This window comes from Calypte anna, chromosome 3 (genome assembly GCF_003957555.1).
Source record: "Calypte anna isolate BGI_N300 chromosome 3, bCalAnn1_v1.p, whole genome shotgun sequence".
NCBI classification, from domain to species: domain Eukaryota; kingdom Metazoa; phylum Chordata; class Aves; order Apodiformes; family Trochilidae; genus Calypte; species Calypte anna.
In genome coordinates this window covers 113,837,194-113,858,072 of record NC_044246.1, presented here as the reverse complement: position 1 = coordinate 113,858,072, position 20,879 = coordinate 113,837,194, and the positions used below count along the sequence as shown (strand labels likewise).

The 20,879-nt window shown below is 44.6% G+C and overlaps 2 protein-coding genes across 16 annotated transcripts in view; one reads left to right on the top strand and one right to left on the bottom strand.

The window, feature by feature from the left end:
* Positions 1-9,102, bottom strand: part of INTS9 (integrator complex subunit 9) — an 82,251-nt gene extending 73,149 nt beyond the window's left edge. The window contains exons 1-2 of the mRNA XM_030448236.1: positions 9,003-9,102; positions 3,030-3,157 (exon numbers count right to left, since the gene is read on the bottom strand). Of these exons, the coding sequence (XP_030304096.1) occupies positions 3,030-3,157; positions 9,003-9,011 (137 nt within the window). The 5' untranslated portion in view covers positions 9,012-9,102. The remainder of the gene's footprint in view (positions 1-3,029; positions 3,158-9,002) is intronic.
* A 486-nt stretch (positions 9,103-9,588) lies between these two features.
* The window catches only part of HMBOX1 (homeobox containing 1), a 123,882-nt gene continuing 112,591 nt past the window's right edge, over positions 9,589-20,879 (top strand). For 14 of the 15 annotated variants that reach the window (XM_030447379.1, XM_030447375.1, XM_030447368.1 and 11 more), the window contains exon 1: positions 9,589-9,707. The gene's annotated coding sequence lies outside the window, so the exon portion shown is untranslated. Of the gene's footprint in view, positions 9,708-9,865; positions 9,946-20,879 lie in introns of those variants that run through there. The other variant, XM_030447365.1, reaches the window with a different exon arrangement.

Genomic DNA, 20,879 nt, shown 5'->3' with positions numbered 1-20,879 from the left:
CTCCATGCAGTACCAGACTCTGGACCTTGACCATCTTGAAGCCCCCTGAACACTTTCTCTCAGCATTCCTCTTCAATTGGGAATCCAAGCCTGGATCCATCTGTAGCTTCACCAGCATGAAGCAGAGCAGATTAAACTTTCCTGGATATGCTTGCCCTGCTCCCCCTAATTTAGCCTGGTACACTGTTTGCCTTATTCCTGATCATAGAATCATAGAATTTTGATGATGAAAGTGTACTCTTAACTTGTACTAAACCTGACAGGCACAGAAGAGAACAGTCTTTTCTAAAGAGGCAAAATTAGCAGATGGGTCTTATGTGTGTGGGTGAAAGTGGAACAAGTAACACAGGACAGAGAGGACTCTTTACCTTGAAGCCAAGAAGTAACACAGTTCCTGCTGACATAGTTTTGACATTGTAATAGAGTGATTGATTAATCCAAAATAGCTGGAACTGTCCCATAAATAATGTGAGCAAGTGTGTCATGGCTAGACAGGAAAGGTTAAGAGCTTCCCACATGTTCATTTTACCATTTTGCATTTGACTTTGATACAGGGGAGAAAATTCCAGTTGACAAACCTCCTTTAAAGTACATGAACTGGCATAAAGTGTTTGGCAACTGCAGGCACTTTGAACATGCTCCACAGGCTGGTGAGATAAAGAACTGCCTTTTCCAGAACAAGGTGGAAGCTAAATACCTTTTGATGGGATTCTTTTTTTTTTGAAAAGTAAAGAACTCTAAAAAATGTCCATCCCCTTTAAAGACACAAACACTACAGCACACTCTCATAGATTAAAGCATATGGTCTCCAAATGTTTGCTCAAGGAGGGTCCCATGCCAGGTAGAACACAGAATTCAGCTGCATAGCAAAGAGCCTATGTAATACCATACCTGTGTGCTCCACAGAGGTAAAATTTAGGGCACCTTTGCAGCTGACACACTGAGACTTGTAGAACCCAAATGGTTCGTGGATCACACTTTGGGGACCTTTGGCTCAAAGACACCAGAGAGAAGCATAGCTCCTCACTGGTTAAGATTTGTGTGACTTTTCTTTTTTTTTTTTTTTTTTTTTTTTTTACTTAATTTTTAATTAGGTAATTTATTAAAAAGAACTCAATTTTTACATTTTTAATAAATACACCCATGGGTCCATCTCAACCTTGGACAAGAAGCAGCACATCTGGTTCTGAGGGGACATACAGCTGGTAATAACCTAAGATCTGACAGATCAATGGTCAATTTTTTATGCTGTTTCATGCTTCACACAAGGCCTCAGCCAGCCAGACCTTGTAGTCTCTCACCTGGAAACTGATGATAATGTCAGCTCTCTATCACCTGGCCTTGTTATGTTGATACAGACATTTGAATTTCAGAGGTATTTAGACATCATGATAATAGAGACCTGATATATAAAGGTACAACTATGAATATGAATACTGTAGATAACGAGTTTCTAGTGGCAGTCACATTTCTCCTCAAGTTTCTAACTCATTTCCACAACTCCCTGCAGGACATCTGTTTTGTAGAGTACTGAAGAGATCAATTACTTGCCCAAGTCCATGTGCTTAGGACAATCCTTGCTGTAAGGGGTGTTCAATCACCTTACAGACAAGATTGATTTGATTTAAATCCAACTGTTTGCTCCAATTCCACTGGGCCATCAGGGGTCAAATCTGACATCCTTTCTTATTGAGTTTGAGTCATTTCAGTGCAGACATTCTGGAGGTACTTGGGGAATTCCAGGTTGTGACCTGCAATTTGGCTGTTCATTCCCAGGGTCTGCTATCAGCAGCCAAAGCTGGCATATCCCTGGGGACTGCTGATGCCTGCAGTTCTAAAGAACCTCTTAAGCCTTTGTTCAATCACCTAATTTTGCTACTTGTACCTCTCTCAATTTCCTTTTTTCTTTTGGGGGTGGGTGGGAGAAAGTGAATGCAAGGCAATTCTGCCTGTACCTACAGTTCCCAATGTTGTAGTTAGCAATGACATTATGGAACAGGACAAATATTCTGTTTACACTGATCCCTCTCAAAGTATGTGTTGCTTGTATGTGGACCTTGTATGCAGACCTTGACCTCCACATTCTCTCAGAACAATGCATACATTGTCTATTCTTTTGGGCTCCAAAAAATAACAAATCATAGGAAGTGCTGGACAAACTGCTTTAACCTCATTAGGTGACTTCAGAAACTCCATTCCCAGTTATATTCTCCCTCTCTCAATCAAGTCTCCCCTGAACCCAGCATGTTCCTCACTCACTCCATTCCTCTTGGATCAAAGTTACTGAATTATTTTTTGTGTGTGAAAATTACTGCTTCCCATCACCAAGAGTCACTCATTCCCACCTTTCCAAATCCTCAATTTTTTATTTATTCCATTTATGAAAGACATGTTACTCGACTGAGGATCCAAAACCACCTGAAAATCTTGGAAAATACAACTTTGTAGTTAGAGCATAGAAAGAGGAGTCTTGATTTCAAAATTCTCTTCTTGACTTTACTTTTGTTTCACTGCCGTTCCTTTCTGGTGCCCAGCTGCACTGTCCTTTACTTATGGAATTTTTAAAGGGAACAATTATGCCATCAAGTCAACTCAGGAGGAGTGTTGAGCTCTATTTTCTCCTGCATTAGCCTGGGCTCTGAAGAAAAGCCTGAGAAGACCACGGTTAAACAGTACTTGCTGGGCTCCAAGCACTCCATCTCAGTTACCCATTTATCTCATCTTGCATGAAGAAGCCAGAAAGATGACAGATATGTGACCTCACTTGTGCTGAGCAGTTGCAGCAATACTTTACTGAAGCTTAGAATAAATTATCTAGAAAAACCAATCAATAAATCCATAAAATGTCTTCCGTCTACTGAGCCAAAGGACGTTATTTTGATAAAGAGAATTTTTAAGTGAACAAAGTCTATTTATGACATCAGATGATGCTGTTCATTTGCACTCATCCCAGTACACCATTTCACACAGAGCACTCCAACTGCAACCCAAGAAGACCCAGCCTAAGTGCTCCCAGCCCACAGACATACCTCTGAACCAGTGGCAAGGGGAGGAAATTGAGGGTAGACGTCATATCCAGCCCACAATCCAGCATGATGGTGGTGGACTTGAACTTGAGAACATTGCATGGTAAAGTTGGATGTCCTGACAGGCAGTACTGAAAGGAGAACACAAGGATGAGTTACTCATGACCTTTACCAACTGAGCAAACAGAAAAACACGTTTTTTTCCTTTATTTTTAAACATGGATTTTCATACACGGGAATAAAACCCAACTCCCTCCAAATCGATGCCTCAGAGCTGAGTGTGGTCACTGAAACCTCCCCACATCTGGGTATTAAGGGGCAGATTTTCTACAGGCAAGGTTTTCAGACACTGGTGAGGCCACAGCTTGAGTCCTGTGTCCAGTTCTGGGCCCCTCAGCTTAGGAAGGAGACTGAGGTGCTGGAGCAGGTCCAGAGAAGAGCAAGGAGGCTGTGAAGGGATCCAGCACAAGTCCTGTGAGGAAGGGCTGAGGGAGCTGGGGGTGTTGAGGCTGGAGAAGAGGAGGCTCAGGGGAGGCCTCATCACTCTCTCCAACTCCCTGAAAGGAGGTTGGAGCCAGGGGGGGGTTGGGCTCTTTTCCCAGGCAACTCTCAGCAAGACAAGAGGGCAGGGTCTCAAGTTGTGCCAGGGGAGGTTTAGGTTGGAGATGAGAAAGAATTTCTTTCTGGAGAGGGTGATCAGGCATTGGAATGGGCTGCCCAGGGAAGTAGTGGATTCTCCGTGTCTGGAGATCTTTCCAAAGAGCCTGGATGTGGCACTGAGTGCCATGGGCTGGGAACCACAGGGGGAGTGGATCAAGGGTTGGACTTGATGATCTCTGAGGTCCCTTCCAACCCAGCCAATTCTATGATTCTGTGATCCCAAAGGCTGAAAGGATGACATAGCTTGTCTGTCCAATTTAGGACACATGCAGAATCTCTTTTTTCTAAGCACCACCTCTTTTCACAAAACTCTTAGAAAATCAGTATATTTAAAACTCAGTCCAATTGGAAAACTTGGTTAAAATTGGCTAGCAAATTTGAAAATTCACTGGGCTTGAAAAGGAGAGAGAGAATCCCTGCAGGAATATAAGTTTTATTTCCTTAAACCAGCCTGAACAACTAAAGAAGGTGGAAGGATCACAGAAGGATTAGTGGCTGCTTGGCAGAGGAAGCTGTACATGTGCAGGGCAGCAGCTCTGGGCCATGCTCTCACCTGCTTTTTGTCTTGCTAAATGCAAACAGGAAACAGGAGGGAAGGGGCAGCCATACCTGAATGGAAGGGTTTGTGTACTGAGAAATCCCAAATGCTTTGCAAGCTTAATGAGGCAGCAAGCAGGTTGTGTGCAGGGGCACTTCAGCATCATTGAGATGCAGTCACCTCTTGTGTGGAGAGTGGCAAACATTTAACAAGGCACCGAAGCTGGGGAAGCTTTGAATAAGGAGAGAATAAAAATGCCAGCTTTAAAGTGCAGGATTAAAAAGGTAAATGTCTGACTAGAGCATGGCCACCCTTGCCAAGGGTTTCTCTTCCTTGATGGGTATTTAGGGATTGCAAGATTAGGAGATTCTGCAGCTGGAATACAAGTTTTTTGCATCCCGGGGAAGTCAGAGCTTCTGGCAGCACAGCAACACTCAGGTGGGCAAACTTGAATTTTAAATTCAAGTGTTGGTCAATTAAGAGGAAAAAATATCACTTAGGTGCCCATGCACTGTGAAAAAACAGACTCAGACATTTTCTAAGTCATTTACACCCTATATTTGCTTTCTATATTTCACTCTGCAAAGTGGAAAAATGGTAGATTAATAATCTAATTTTCTACCTCTGCTCACAGTAAGTTTACACAGAACTACAGCTGTGTCTGGATTACCAGCTCCCCAAGAGTCTATTTATATACATTCATCAAAATGAATTTATATTCATTTTAAATTATATTGAAATATTTAAAAACCTACAAAGCCTCAAATATTAAATGTAAAAACATCACAAAGACTTTTGTCTTAAATTCACAGAGCTTTAATTACTAAGGAGCAACATTACATTTTGCTTCCTGTTAGCAAACTTTAAAAACATGAAAAGCCAAACTGGTGAAGGAGTCTAAAAGGAATTCAGTTGTTTTATTCACAAATGTAAAATACATATCATAGAATCATAGAATTGGCTGGGTTGGAAGGGAACTCAGAGATCATCGAGTCCAACCCTTGAACCATTGTTGCGGTTGCTAGACCATGGCACTCAGTGCCACATCCAGGCTCTTTTGAAATATCTCCAGACACGGAGAATCCACTACTTCCCTGGGCAGCCCATTCCAATGCCTGATCACCCTCTTCAGAAAGAAATTCTTTCTCATCTCCAACCTAAACCTCCCCTGGCACAACTTGAGACCCTGCCTTCTTGTCTTGCTGAGAGTTGCCTGGGAAAAGAGCCCAACCCCCCCCTGGCTCCAACCTCCTTTCAGGGAGTTGGAGAGAGTGATGAGGTCTCCCCTGAGCCTCCTCTTCTTTAGGCTGAACAGCCCCAGCTCTCTCAGCCTCTCCTCATAGGGTCTGTGCTCAAGTCCCTTCACCAGCCTGGTTGCCCTCCTTTGGACCTGCTCCAGGAGCTCGATATCCTTCCTGAACTGAGGGGCCCAGAACTGGACACAGGACTCAAGCTGTGGCCTCACCAGGGCCACATATATGACATTAAGTTCTCAGCAGACCAGAACTTTTGACAACTGAAGCTATAAATCCAAGTAAATAAAAGGAAATGAAGAAAAAAATAAGATCTAAACTAATCTTGCAGATTTTAAGCCACTAGTAATTAAAAAAGCAATGTCATATCACCACTCTTATCAGCAAAACACTCTCTTGCCTTTTTAAAAAAAATCATGAATGGGATCATGACCCTGATATCTTTAAGCTAACTGGAAAATCTTCCTTTTTTCTTCTTTAAAAGCATCTGAAATAATCTATATCTATGGCTGTCACACTGTGGTAAATGGATTCCTGGGAGTCAATGGACTCTTTCTACCAGTTTAAAGTAAAGAGACTTAAAAAAAAAAAAAAAAGCAATTCATATAATGCAATACAGCTCTTTGCACAGGTGACAATTCTGGGTCTGTGCCTCTGTTAGAATTCTAGATCAGAACCCAAGTATCTGAGTGTTTGCACTATATCTCTATGCAAACTATAAATGTGCATGTAAATGTATGCACAGGTTATAACTGGTAATTTCCACCCAAATTCTACTTGTCACAGTTTTAAACAGATCCAGAGATCCCAGTCACTAATATTCCTGACTAAAGTGCAAGTCATTTTTGCTCTGAGATTTCTTTGCTTCCACCTTTATTCCTTTACAGCTAAAGGCTGGTGCAGCTAACACACTGCCTGCCTCATCTCCTAATTAAAAAATTAATGGGGAAAAAAAGAAAAAAAGTCACAAAACATAAAAAATGCCCACCTCTGCTCACAGGTTTCTTGGCAGGCTTTGTAAACCGGATGAAAGTTTGACAGAGCAGGGCACAGAGAGCTCAGGGTGAGGGGCTAAATCCAGATGCTGAGGCCCTCCCAGGAGCAGGTTCTCAGCAGACATCTGGCTCACTCTTGCCAGCTCAGTGTCCCTGGTGATCTCAGGGATGGCAATGTGACAGAAAAAGAGATGATGGCTCATGCTAGCAGCTCCAAAACATTCCAAATGTTGTAGGTTAAAGGCAGTGCCCTGAGTTCCAGCTGAAGCCAAAAAATACTGCAGTGCATTCTACCACTGCTAATTCCATGTGGTACCTTAGAAATCTGGGGGGGACCTGGCAGCTGGGGAAGTTGGCTGGACACGAGCATACTGGGATTTGTGGGAGTCTGACATTTTCACTGGATTCTGAAACAGATCTGGAGTCTGTCACCTCTACCAAATTCTTCCAAATTCAACCCAAAGAGCTGAGAAAAGAGGATGATACAGCAACCAACTCCTCCCCGCCCCCAACTCCAAGATTCAGACACATCTCCAAACAAATACAAGGTGAAGAATCAGGTCTGATGATCCCAAAAATTTACACACAGGTCTAAAATGTCACAATGCACATTTCAGATTATTTGTATTTCCTCCCCAATCTCTCCCCTCTCCCTACACCTATGCAAGACTCCAGACATAAACTCTGCATTTCCACTGTGGTCTTCATTTAAAGATTTCTGAGTCTGCTTCTTTCCCCCTGCATTATATCAGCCTCTACAACCATATCCAGAAGTGATAATTTTGGAGAGTTTGTCCCACTGGCAATATTTATCTGTGCACAGAGACTTAAACTCACAAATAACATTATGCAGGATGAAGCTCTTCAGCCACCTACCTACTGATGTAATATTTCACAGGTACACCACAGAGAGTAACCTACAAACAAGTCCCAAACCAAGCCCAGAATCCAAGTTCACTTCTGTGAAGGTCCTTCAAGACAAATTGCTCAGTCTCCAAAAATAAAGACAGCATTACATCTATCAACAGTGTAACCTGAGGTTAAACAAATGAAACATTATGCTCAGGTATTTTGGTATCTGCTTTGGTTTTCATCTGCAGACAAAGAATCACAGCACATTATGTGAAACAAAAAGAAATTCTTCCTGGAAAACAGTGGATTAATCCAAGGTCTCTGGGAAATTTAAGCAGCTGAAAAAAAGGATTCTAGGTGGGAGTCTAGCAAGATGAGTAATGTATTTTCTGATAACTTTCCCTTTAATAGGTTTGTCATATCAGGACAAAACTATTTGCCAGAAGCTTAGTGTACCCTTAACAAAGCTACTCAAAGCTGATTTTCTTATTAGCAATTACCTATATTAACATCATACTAGTATGGAAAATGATGTTATTATGAACCACAGGGATTTATTAAGGTTTCCAGAGCAGCTTAGCACAAGTCCAGCTCAAGACACACTTGCAGTGGGCTACTTCCACACTATGAGACTGGGATTTAAAAACTGCGAGGCAGAGAAAAGAGGGCTCCTGAATCCCACCCACAAACCGAGGCTCTTCAGCCTGGAGAAGGCTCCAGGGAGATCTCAGAACACCTTCCAGTGCCTGAAGGGGCTCCAGGAAAGCTGGGGAGGGACTTGGGACAAGGGCCTGGAGGGATGGGAGCCTGCGAGGGGGAAGGGTTTGCAGCTGGGAGAGGGGAGATGGAGAGGAGATCTTGGGCAGGGAGGGAGGGAGGGAGAAATGGTTTGGTTGGACTTGGTGATCTCCAAGGTCCTTTCCAGCCATGAGCATTCTGTGATTCTCAGGTGTGGGACATGGGTTAGTGGTGGCCTGGAATAAGGTGATGTCCTGAATAATGGACTGGAGTGGGATAGGAGAAGGGGGAAGGGTTTGGAGCTGGGAGAGGGGAGATGGAGATGAGATGTGAGGGAGGAATTGCTTGGGGTGAGGGTGCTGAGCCCCTGGTTGCCCAGGTTGCCCAAGGAAGCTGTGGCTGCCCCATCCCTGGCAGTGTCTCAGCCCAGGTTGGATGGGGCTTGGAGCACCCTGGGCTGGGGGAAGGGTCCCTGACCATGGCAGGGGAGTGGTGGAATTAAGGTGCGTTCCAACCCAAACCCATTTGGGATTCTGTCGTTCCTCCGCTCCAAAATCCCACACCCGGCCACCTCTCGCACCGCCGGCAGCAGAAGGCCGAAGGAAAGCCGCCTTCGGGCCGCTCTCTCACACACCCGGCTGCCTCATCCTCATTCCCATCCCCATCTCCATTCCCAACCCCCGCGCTCTCCCCTCAGGTGAGGGGGGGCAGCTCCCTGACGTCCGTTTAACGGCCGCTCACGCGCCGGGCTCCTGAGGGCAGCGGAGGGGAGGGGAGCGCTGGGCCCGCCCCCCCCATAACCCCCTCTCCGTGCCTCAGTTTCCCCTCACTCCCGCCATGGCCCGAGGCTACCGCAGCTCAAGGGGCGATACCCGGAGATCCCTAAGGAAAGGAAGGGGAAAGGCAGAAGACCCCTCCCACGCCAGCCCCACGCACTCACCAGCTTCATGCTTCACCCGGCTCTATTTACCGGGACAATCCTGCCCCCCCCCCCTTCCTGCCCTTCACCTTCCCCGCCGCCTCACGTCTCAGGGCATCACGGGATTTGTAGTCCTGCCGCCTCCCCCGCCCAGGATGAAGTAATGGCCGAACCCTCCCCACCCTCCCGAGGCATGCTGGGAGTTGTAGTCCGCCCCGCGCTTCGCCCAGAGCTCCATTGCCGTGCGTCTCCCCCTCTGGAGAGGGGTGATGGGAGTTGTAGTCCCGGCGCCTTGACTCTCCTCGTCACCCTAGGGAAAGGGGAACTACAAGTCCCAGGGTCTCACAGCTGCAGCAGGTGGGAGCTCGGATGTTGATATCAACATGGCGCTTGTCAGACAGACAAAGACAGTCAGTCTTGGTGTGATTGAGCCAAAAAAAAAAAAAAAAAAAAAAAAAAAAAAAAAAAAAAGGGAGCGAACGAGGAGAGGAGGAGGAGAGGAGGGGGAGGAGCGGCAGGAGGAGAGGCCAGGCGGGGAGAGGGGCCCTTGTCCTCGGGGGGGCTGGGGAGGGGGGCTCGGCGGGCTCGGGATTTCCTCCCCCCCCTATTGTTCTCGTCCCTCTTGCGCCCCCGTTCCTCTCCCCTCACGCTGGGGCGGGGGGCGGGCGGGGGGACCCCCCCCACTCCTGCCGTTACATGGTGAGGTGGAGACGCCAGCACCCAGAGGTGAGTGTTGCCGTGGGGAGGAGGAGGAGGGGAGCGTGGGGCGGGAGGAGGGGATGAGGGGAGAAGGAGGAGGGGGGGGGGGGAAGAGAGAGGCGCTTGTGAGGGGAGAGGGCGGGCGGGTGGGTGGGCTGGAGGGAGGGAGGGGAGAGGGAAGGGGTCCCCCTCAACCGGTAACCCGCGGCTGCCTGCGGGGAGTTGCGCCGAACCGGAGAGCGGGGTTTCCTTCGGAGAGCGGGATGTGCGTGAGGGGGGGAAAAGCGGGGCGGGGGGCGGGCAGGGGCAGCCCCTCAGCCCGGGCCGCCGCTGGTCTGGAAGAGTTTGAGCCGCGGCTTTGGTGGCTCCGCGTATTCCGGAGCGGGGGAGGTGGTGGAAGGTGTCCCCGGGTGGCAGCTGCTGCGGGGGTCTGCGGGAGGGCAGGGCAACCTCTGGGTTTTAAAGAAGATCCCTCCATCCTTGTTCTGGCCGGTTGTTTATTTATTCTCTTTTTTTTTTTTTATTTTTTTTTTAAATTATTTTGGTTTTTACACCCTTTTCCCGGGTGTAAGGGAGGACGGACTTGTAGTGGCGGAGTCCTCTCAGCCTGGGTGGGTTCGTTTTATTTTTATTTATTTTTATTTTCAAATTTTTTATTTTATGATGTTGTTTCGGTTTTGTTCACCGCTGACTTTGGGGCTGGGCTGGTCCGAACCCAGGCGTGAAGGAGGGCGGCGAGGCTTCCCCCCGAACCCTCTTCCCCAGGACCCCGGGGAGGGGCTGCCCTGGCCCGACCCGGCCCGACCCGGCTGTAGTTTGGGCAGAGAAGGCAGAGGAAGGAGGGAGGCACCGACCCTGCGGGGAACGGAGCCCGGGGCGCCCTCGGGATCGAGCCCCGGTTCGCCGGGGAGCTCTGCCCTGGCTCGGGGGGAGCTGAGGAACCGCTGTGGGTGGGTGGGGGGCTCCTTTCAACCCCATCCCCTGGTTTTGGGTGTCTGTGGAAGTGAGGGGAAGTGAAGGCCACGGGTGTCCCCGTTGGATCCCAAGGCTTTGGGCGACCGAGAAGGCGAGATCTGTTGCAGCTCCCGGGGCTTTGAGAGAGGGTTTTTTGGGGAGGGCAAAAGCGTGAATCCGAAAGGTGTTTTCAGCACGGGAATTGGTGGGGAAGGAGGAGGACCCGGAGCCAAAATGTGCGAGGAGAGCTTGGGTGGGGTGTCAGAGCCTTGTTTATTTCGTACTTGTTGGGAAGAGATGGGGAGGAGGTTTAAATGTTTTGGTGGACGTGTCTGGGATCTTTTTTTTTTTTTTTTTTCGGTAAAACAGCGGACTTGACCCCAGGTGGAAGGGGATGCAGCTGAACTCTTTTGCTGTGGCTCGGGGGTTAAAAGAAACGAAGAAGCAAGTGGTTTTAGGCGCAAAATAGACACGCGAGGCAAACCGAGCCGAGTTCTTCAGCCTCAGTTTTGTCTGATGCCTTTTTTCTTAGTAGTTCTAAGAGTGTCTCTTGGTATGTTTGCCGAGCACTTCTCCGGAAAGCATTTGTTTCTTTTAGATAGCTCTGAAAAAGCCTTGATGGTGTGTGCTGTTTGTGCTGTTTTTCCCTGTCCCTTCGTGTTTATGACCAAAAAAACCCCAAACAAACACCTTTTTTTTTTTTTTTTTCCTTTTTTTTTGGGGGGGGGGGGGGGGGGAGGGAAGGGAAGAAGGAAGAGGAAATGAAGATTGTAAGCATGTTTGCTGGTTTGTCTGTGGAGTCGGTTGTGTATCTCAGTTTGTTCCCCTGCTCAAGTAAGACTGGGAGGAGAGATAAGTGGCTTTTAAGTACAAAATGTATGTGGAGAAGAGCTGGAAAGATGAAAACTTTGTAGGGAGGAAAGCGTTAAAACCGGTGGCCAGGGCACACGTTTGAGAGCACAGCCAGAGCAGATCTGATAGACGATAGCTGCGTGCTCCTGCTTCAAACTAGTGGGGATGGAGGGGGAAAAAAAAACCCCAACCAACCAAACTGGTGGAAAAAAAACCCCGACAAAGACTTAGAATTTACGTGGATGACACCATGTAAAATAAATCAGACAGAGGGATTGTATTCTGCAGCTCATCTCTGGGTCTGGCAAACCCCTGAAGTGCCAGCTTGTGTCCCATGCTATGACTCGCTCATTTCTGCAGGGCTCATCAGGTACAGGCTCTGCTTCCTTCCTGGGATGGTGCAGCTGGCATTTGATTTCCTCCATGGATGGGAGAGGAGGAGTCCTGTGCAGTTTTTTTTCCCCGAGATGATTGCATTTTCTTTGGCCTTGCTGTACCCTGCCTCATTAGTAGGAGCTGCATCTATATTTATTTACCATTATACCACGTCCCCTGGGATGTCGGGTGTAGTTTGGAGTAGGTATATATGGATTTATCACTCTTTAACATTTTTTTTCCTGCCATCATGCTAGGACCAAATCCGTCAACAGCAGAGAACAAACTTAATTTATTTCTGTGTTTTGCATCTCCTTTTTTGCCATTTCTCTTCCAAATTGCTCAGAAAACATCTCCAATGCGCAGAGGGGGGAGGGAAGTAGGGGAGAAGTGAGGAAGGGATGGAATATGTTACCTGTGCAGGGATGCATTTGTTATCTGTGTGCTTTGGAAGCACCAGGCTCTGTGAAACAGCAAGGTTTGATGCTGCATCTGAAAACTGGGGTTTGGGAAGCTGAAGATTCTTCTGTAGCCTCATGAGAGCCACAACTTTTTTTCTGTGTGGTTGACAGAATTGTCTGACGAGCCTGGGCATGAGACTAGGAACAAGGAACTTGTGTTTTACTCAGCAGTGTCTGTTCTTCCTCCTATCATCCCTTTATCACCAGAACAGGCATCAGCATTTTTACCCCTGTGTCATCCAACTCTCTTCAGAACAGGTCTAGACGACATTGTGGTATGCAGACTGCCAGCTGTGTGATAGGAATGCTACCACAGGTGAAACTGCAGGAATTTTAAGAGTGGTAAGGAAATCTTGAGGAAAATCCTGCGTGGATGAGGCCTGCTTTGTCTCTGTGTTTCCTGAGCAATTTCTTTCTATTTGTTGACCTTTCTAGAAAACGTGCAGCTCTCTAGCACTGTGATTGATAATTCCACAGAATTAGTAACCAGTGTCAGCTGCAGAAAGCTTACTTCTAAGGCAGTTTCAGGGCTGTGTGTGTATTATTGGTGTCTTTCAAAAAGGCTGTTAAAAGTTCATGGCTGTCCAGTGTTTTGAAAATGAAATTATTATGAAGTGTTTACTTTATAGTGATGATCCATAAGTTTGTGGAAGTGTTTGTTACATTTTGTTCATCAGTATCTGAAGGTGTGAAAATAGTGATGCTCTGAAATTCACTTTTAAAACTATTTTATTTTTAATGAAACAGATTTTTAATAAGCATGAGTTTCAAGAATGGTTCTGTCATTAACTTTTGGGACTGCTCGTTTTTTATGGGATGTCAGTTGGGGCAGTGGTGAAATTTGGGTCTTAAAAACGTCTGGGAGGAGACTTGGTAGCATTAATGAAAGTGAAATGTGAGAAAGGAAGAGTGCTGTAATGTCCCTTTCATGGTGGGAACTCAAAAGATAATTTGGTTATATATGTTAGAAAATAAACCATTTGCATGAAATGACAGCATGTTTTAATCTAAAGGAAGCATCTTGTGCTTTGCAGGGATTCCTGTGCAAAGCTTTTAGAGACACTGCAGAGTTACACATTACAACATTGGGATCTGTCACAAATATTTTTCATCTTCTGCAGAGTTTAGGATTTGAAATCAAACACTTAAAGTGCTGCTGACAGCTGAAGAATCCTACTGCAAAAAAAAAGAAAAAAAACCCAACAACAATCCATGCCTTTGGTTCTTCTGCTGATGAACTGTTTGCAGCTTTGACATTTCTTCTAAAGTCACTGTAGTCAATTCCACTTCATAGTGATTTTAATGGAGCCAGCACTGGATCTGCATGCATGTCCTGGTGGGATTGGGCTTTAATTATACCTATGCTGATAATATTATCATGTGGGTTATCAATGAAGTGAGACCAATGTCATGATTGAAGTGGGATTTCTTAGGAGATAGGAGAATTTGAATTTTTGGGGGTCTAATTCATATCCTTAAAGGTGGTTTTATACATAAGATTGGTAATGAATTGTATTTTAGCATTCTTAATATTCATGTATTGACTAAAGCTCCCTTCTGACATGTATAAAATTGCTGGCTGGGTAGCAAAGTGTACTAGAAGTTCATATTTGAACACTCAGTCATGCAGCAGGACTGTATGTTAGCTATGAATGCAATTTCCAGTGTTAATGCTCAAGATAAGTGTTTTGACAAATGCTTTTAATTTGGGGAACAATACAAGCAAGAATAACAGGATATGAAAAGAAAGCATAGTTTTTCATCTTGCAGGTGGCAGAGTGAGGTGTAGAGGGATTAACTTGCCTGGGTTCCTGTGTGAAGTCAACAGCAGGACTAGTAATCAGTCTGTGATCTCCAGAGTTTGTCAGGGTTTTAATCAGTTTTTCTTCCTCCTCTTATTAATCAGCTTATTTCCCCATGTTGAAAACAACATCTAGAGATTATTTTTCTGTCCTCCAGTTTCAATCTTTATAGCCTTGAGTTTGCTCCTGTTCAGCTGAGCCTTGAAAACACAGGGTTGGAAAGCTTGGTCTGAGCAGCACCTCCCTGACATATGATACTATCTTGAACAGCCTCTGACAAGTGAACCCTCTCAGTGAAATCATGTGAGGAATTTTATTACTCAACTCTGAAGATCTTCTGGGGGAAAGGAGGTTGCAAACTATTAACTATGTGGTCTTCATTGCAAGTTGGCACATAAAACCTTCTTATGTATTGAGGCAGTCATGTGGGACCCAGCAAGAAGTAAGAGAATTGGCTCTGTAGTCTCTGGCCAACTGAAAATCTCATCTTGTGCCTGCTAGAAAAAGATAGATATTTGCTTGAAATCTGGTCTTTCTTTGAAGATAGTTGTGTTTGATTTCCTTCCCCTCTCCTCCCACTCAACAGGGTGCTTATACAGACTTAGCTTGTGACCATAAAAGCACACGGAGAAGCTTTTATGACAGACAGCCCTAAAAAGTAGATTGTGTTTGGGATGCTTCTGTCCTTTGCTCTTGCAGTCAGGTTTACCAAAAGCTGGTTGTTCAGGCAGGCTTCCTGCAGAATGTGCTGCTGAGCAAAGTGCTCATTTCACAGTTGTGAAACTGCTGTTATCACAATTACTGCACCATAAAGCCTAACCTAATCAGAAGTGATCGATTTATGGCCATAACTTGGGTGGTGTGCTAGTGAAGTGCTGCTCTGATGTTTCACATTTGATTCATTATGGCTGAGCCATTATCTTTCTCATTTACTGCTCTGATAAAATAATACTTTGTACCTTCATTTGTAGATCTCCCTCGGTGCTTTATAGAGGTATCAGTATTTTACAGGTAGAGAAACTGAGGCACAAGGGCCAAGTTCTCACTCAAGGTCATGCACCAAGTCAGTGGCAACTTGAACACAGCCGTGTCTCTTCCTCATCTATTGCACTTTTATATCTGTGATATATTAATATAGATTAACCATATAAAGAATTAATTGGCTGGTCTCATGTTTGATAAGAATACCTGAGTCAATGAGATTTTTTTTACAGTGATGGGAGGATTTCCCATGTTCCATTGACTTCTGTGGTTTGACACTTGTTTTCCTTAGTTATTCAGTTGTTGCTTTTAAATCCATTAGATTTCCCACCCCCCCCCTCATCAGGCCAAAAGCACTATGGGGTGAAGTTGCTGACAAGGCTGTCAGGGATGCCCTTTTTCTTGCATAGATTGATTTGTCTAATAGCAGTTTTTCAGTGTTGGACTTCAGATCTGTCTCAGGAATGCACTTGCATGTTTGTTACCATTTTGATTCAGCACTTCATTAATGTAGACACAAAAAAGTTGAATTATTACTGTTTTGATGTCTTTTTTAAGAATTAAAAAAAACTAATCCAAGACTGGTTATTCTACCTGTCTGTGTGCAAATTTCCTTTTCCCAGTTCAATCAAAGCAGCATGCACAGGCTGAAAGTCAAAGACTACTCTTAAAACTGGGAACTGCTGTAGTGCAGTGCTTCTCACAAAGTGTGTTCTGCTTTATCTTTCCTTTGCAGCCAAGCAAGGGGTATGGAAGGTCAGTTAACTCCTTCTCTGACAGAATAACTCTGTCGATGTTTACTTCATTGTTTCATGTTGGTTTCAGTGCAGTTCTTAGCCTGAAACTTCTCACTTAGCGTGGCCCTTCATCAAGTTGTGTGGATGTATGAACCAAAATGACTTCTCCAGTATGGCTTGACAAAGACCTGATTTTCTGTGAGTCATAGAATCCCAGGCTGATTTAGGTTGGAAGGCACCTTAAAGCTCATCCAGTTCCAACCCCCTGCATGGTCAGGGACACCTCCCCCAGCCCAGGGTGCTCCAAGCCCCATCCAACCTGGGCTGAGACACTGCCAGGGATGGGGCAGCCACAGCTTCCTTGGGCAACCTGGGCTGGGGTCTCTCCACCCTCATGGCAAAGAATTTCTTCCTACTGAGTGTAGCATAAATCTCAGTGTCTGTGGTGTGTTGGCAAGCATTTCTTCCAGTCACTATTTGCCCAGTGGGTGGAGTATTGTTTCCAGGTCTCTTCAGACTCTCACAGCCTGCAGAGACATAATTTATTGCCTGCTTTATGCAGGGAGGTGGCATTCTTTTGTTCTTCATAAATATACAACATCTATTTAGGCTCCATTAAACCTAAGTGAACCCCATTCACTGATGTGGTGGTAGATGAGGTCTTAATATTATTGGGCTAAGGCAGTAACACAAGCCAGGCATACAAAATATATTAGTTATGTTTGGCTCTACCCCCAGCTGAATTTCACTTGCCCTGAATTCCTGGCATCTGTTTTCTTCCCACTTTTGAACTTAATATTTAAGAAGCTTTACTTTGTTTTCAATTTCTTTAAAAAAGAAAAGTTAAGTTGAGCAGTAAAACAACTGCTACAGAAACAATACTGTAGGCTACTCGTTCAGTGAGCCCTGTGAACAGCCAGTTTTATTCTTCTGATAAGCCTCTATGCCCTATCAATTGGGAAGTGTAGCATATAGTCATTTCCTGCATTTTGAGCTGCCCAGTTCTTCTGAGCTCTGCAGCAAGCACTGAATCTGCTTTTTGTTCTTCCAGTGGTACTGTAATCCTGATGGCAGCAGAAAGCATTTAGTTAGCCCATAAAATAAAAGCGCCGTTTCTACTTGGATATTTATTCTGACCTTTATTTTGGACAGTTTCTCTGCCATGATCAGATTCTCTTGATTACAATGTCAGCTTTCACTAGAAATCTCTTTGTGATTTAACTGGGCAGGGTTTGGGAGTTGGAGCTACTGGGTCTGCAGCAGATCTGACATGGAGATTGTGCTCAAATGTTGAAAGTTCTGCCTGGCAGTGAGGTCGCACTGGGCTCTTGTTTGTAGGCTCTGCAATGGGTCTTACTTTATGACCCAGGGCAAACTTATTGACTCTCCTTTGTTCCAGTATGTAGTAGGAAAATAATCCTTTCAGGGCTGTTGAGATGCTTGCATGCTCAGAAAGTATTTGAAGATTCTTGGCTGGATGGTAGTGCGTGCTGCTGCTCTCAGGAGTATAAACATGAATGACATGAGTGTTTTTACACAGAATAAGAACTATTTAAGCTAATAGTGATTTTCTGTGCTGCAGAGGAGAGGGGTAAGTAGCTGACCACAGTTTTCTCAGCTAGGCTGTATTATGCATGGTTTCCAGACATTTTTGTTGGTCAATATGTTTGCATTTCATGGGGGCACCATCTGTTTGATTGGGGGTGCTGCTCAGTGTAAGTTCAGCAGCCTGAAAGAGAGGGAACTCACTGAACACAGAAGTTATTTCTTCTTAACTTCTTCATCCATAGAAGCAGAACGATGTTAACATACTGGAAATTCATAAACTTTTAAGGAAAGAGCAGACAATTAAATTGAGTTCTCTGATATGTTTTATATGCTTTGTGTATCACAAGCCTTTAAATTTTAATCATTTACTCTGAAACTGAGACCAGTAACTGATGTTTCTCTAAAAACAATTTGAAAGCTTTCCAGCCTGGAGTGTCCTCCATTGATGAGTTCAGACTCACAGCTTTGCCTTGGTACTTTGTGCCATCTCACTGTTAAAAAGAAGTGGCTGATTTCTAATTTGAATTTCTCTTAAGTTCTGCTGCTGGTTCTTGTTACAACTTTCCTGACAAGATTAGAGCCCTTTAGTATCCAGTGCTTTCTTGCCATGGAGGTACTTACACTCTCTAATCAAGTTACCCCATTGATAAGGAAACAGAGTTGAGCTTTTAAGTCTCACTCTGAGGCATTTTCTGCAGCACGCAGATCATCCGGTGATTCTTCATGGCCTTCTTCAGGGCCTCCATTTATTTTTAACACTGTGGAAACCAAAACTGGTGAATGTTCCAGCCTGATCCCTACTGAAGTGCAACAACCCTTGTGGGAAAGAAGTCTGTGGAGGCTTAAGGATCCCATGTACACATCAGTGTGATCCTATGAAATCCTTTATTAATAATTTGCACTCACTTATATAGAGAAGCCTTCTTTACACAATCATGCAGGTGGCTTTGTATTCCAATTTCACATCCCATTCTCACAGAACCACTCTTCTCACATCATTATTTTTCTCTTCCACTGCCAATTAGTTATCTCTTTCCCATTAGCTCAGTTTTAGTAACCTGTAACTAGGCCTCAATAACCATTAACCCACTGTAGCCTAAGCTGAAGTCAGGGTTGTTCACAATCTGTATTTCTGAACTGTTTCCCCAACAAACCCTTTTTAAAAAAAGTTTTGTAGCAGCCCTTTTTAGACCTCTTGGTGAGCCTGGCTGCTCTGACACAGTTTCTTTCCAGCAGCTCTTGCTTTTTGGAATAACAGTCTGAGTTTCTTAGATGATAACCTGGCCTTTGTGTTCAGATCTGTTTTGCTTTCCTGTTTTCCTGCATGCAAACTTCTTTCTTGAGCTGTCCTTTCCTCATGATAATGTACTGTTCCTCTGGGCTCTCTGTCAGTCACTGATTTTTATCTGCAGTGATAAAAATGTTGAACTGCATCAGTCCTTAAATTTAGTGACAAAAAATTTAGTATGATGCAATCCCAGGAAGTAGATTAAGAACTGGCTAACTGACAGCTCTCAGAAAGTACCAGTCGATATGGAGCAGCCTGTGTGGATTTCCACTACAACCAAAGTATCCTCTGTGCACATACTTTCTTCTCTACAACTACATTTATAATCTCAAAGAACAAACTTAGTCCTTTATCAAGACATTTGCCATTAAAACATGCTGACTACTGATAGCCCTGATCTCTAATTCTGTACTAGCAACATTTTTTTTTCCCCCCTCTCTGTTGGTTTGCCTGGATTAGATACCCAGCTGACAGCTTTACAGCTCTCCAGGTCTGCCCCTTTTTGAGCATTAGCATAATACAAAAATCCACCTGGCCTGGGAGTTTCCCCTGATTTTCTAGAGAGTCCCTCATTAAAAAAGAAAGAAAGAAAGAAAAAAAACCCACAAAACCACCCACACCACCCTGCAAGACTGCAAAAAGCCAGCTTTGGTGCACCTTGTGTAAGTTGATTTTAAATGTTTCACTCTTGAAGGATTTGCTGAAAATCATCTTTTACTAGAGAGGAATTAGAAGGTACTTTGATAAAAGTTTGTTGCCCCAGCCTAAAGCAGAACTGTTCAAACTGCTCATAGCAATCCTTGCTCTCCCTTCCACCAGAAAGTGAAGTTGAAAAATTTTACTAGCATATTTTTTTGTGTCTGGTTGTGTGTTGAATCTTTCACTCTGACAAGTAAGAGGAATATCCAAAGACCTTTTGTTCCTGGAGGTCTGCAGGCATAAAACCCCTTTGCTTTCTGGGCAGGCATCGTGCATCTGCTGGGAGATGGTAGCATCATGGAAGTGAGGACCTTTCCAGCCTTTGCAAGCAACTACTTCTAAAGACACTTGTGAATTATTCTTCATTTAATTTCATGGGCATAATGCTAATAAATACGTGTCACTCCTCTGTCACACTCATGTAAATTCTGTTTTATTCATAGCAACATGCCTTCCTACGTGTGAAAACTGCAGCTGCCTTCACTTGCTGCCTGTTCTAATGAATTTCCCTTTTCCTGTCCCAAACTGATTTAGATTTCACTCCCTCCTGTTGCAGCTGTAATCAGCAGAGCACAGGAATGTCTCTGTAGGAGAGGCAGTATTTTTGCTCTTGCTTTTTAGGACACTGCATAAGATGGGGTCTTGAAACCAAACCTCATTTAAATACTGCTCCTCAGTAGGAAATGTGTTGCATTTTGTTGTTTAGTTGCTTGGTTTTTGAGGTGTTTGAAAGGCCTTGTTCCTGAGAAGGCCCTTGTTTTGAAACCTGAAAACACCAGGCAGATAAAATGCAAAGAGATAAGCAAGTATCTGAAGTTTGGGATGTCTGCTTCCTTTCTGGCTATAGAGTGGGAAACCTGCCATAATGATAGGCTTTGAGGGAAGATTTGAAAGGGGGGGGCGGGAAAAGGGCTGGGAAACAACTTAGTAAAAAGTTATGCCATTTCCAGTCTGAGGTGTGGCACTAGGGAAGTCTTAAGGCAAGTACTGGAGACTCCAAAATGTGTGGTGATGTGTTGGACATAAATATTTCTTCCAATGCAAGCTGCTGAGCTCAGCCAGAGGCTTTCCTGCCTCCTAGCTAAATTGGTATCTGATTTTTCTGTTCCTCTGCTGTCTTCTTGCAGGAGTTGTTTATTGACTGAAATTGTTTCCATATGGCTGCAGTGTAGAGCTTGATTACATTAAACGTGGTGCTTTCATGTGGCATTGCAGTGCTATGGAAAGATCATCCCTCTTTCTCTCCTTGCAGCCTCCCTGTCCTCCATAAAACCTTGGCTTTGGAATGTGTGACTTGTTCTGGTGTTGTCTTCCCCCAGTTCTAAAGCTTGTAGAATGGAATCACTAGAATCCAGTTCTTTTTGGGTCTTGGTATTTGGTTGCCTAGGTGGGTTATGTTTTCTTATAAATTGCTGATAAAACACTTTAGATAAGGGTGAGAGTAGTAGTGGTTGCAGTTTGAGAGTGTTACTGGAGCTGGGGCCCCAGTCTGTTAAGGACTG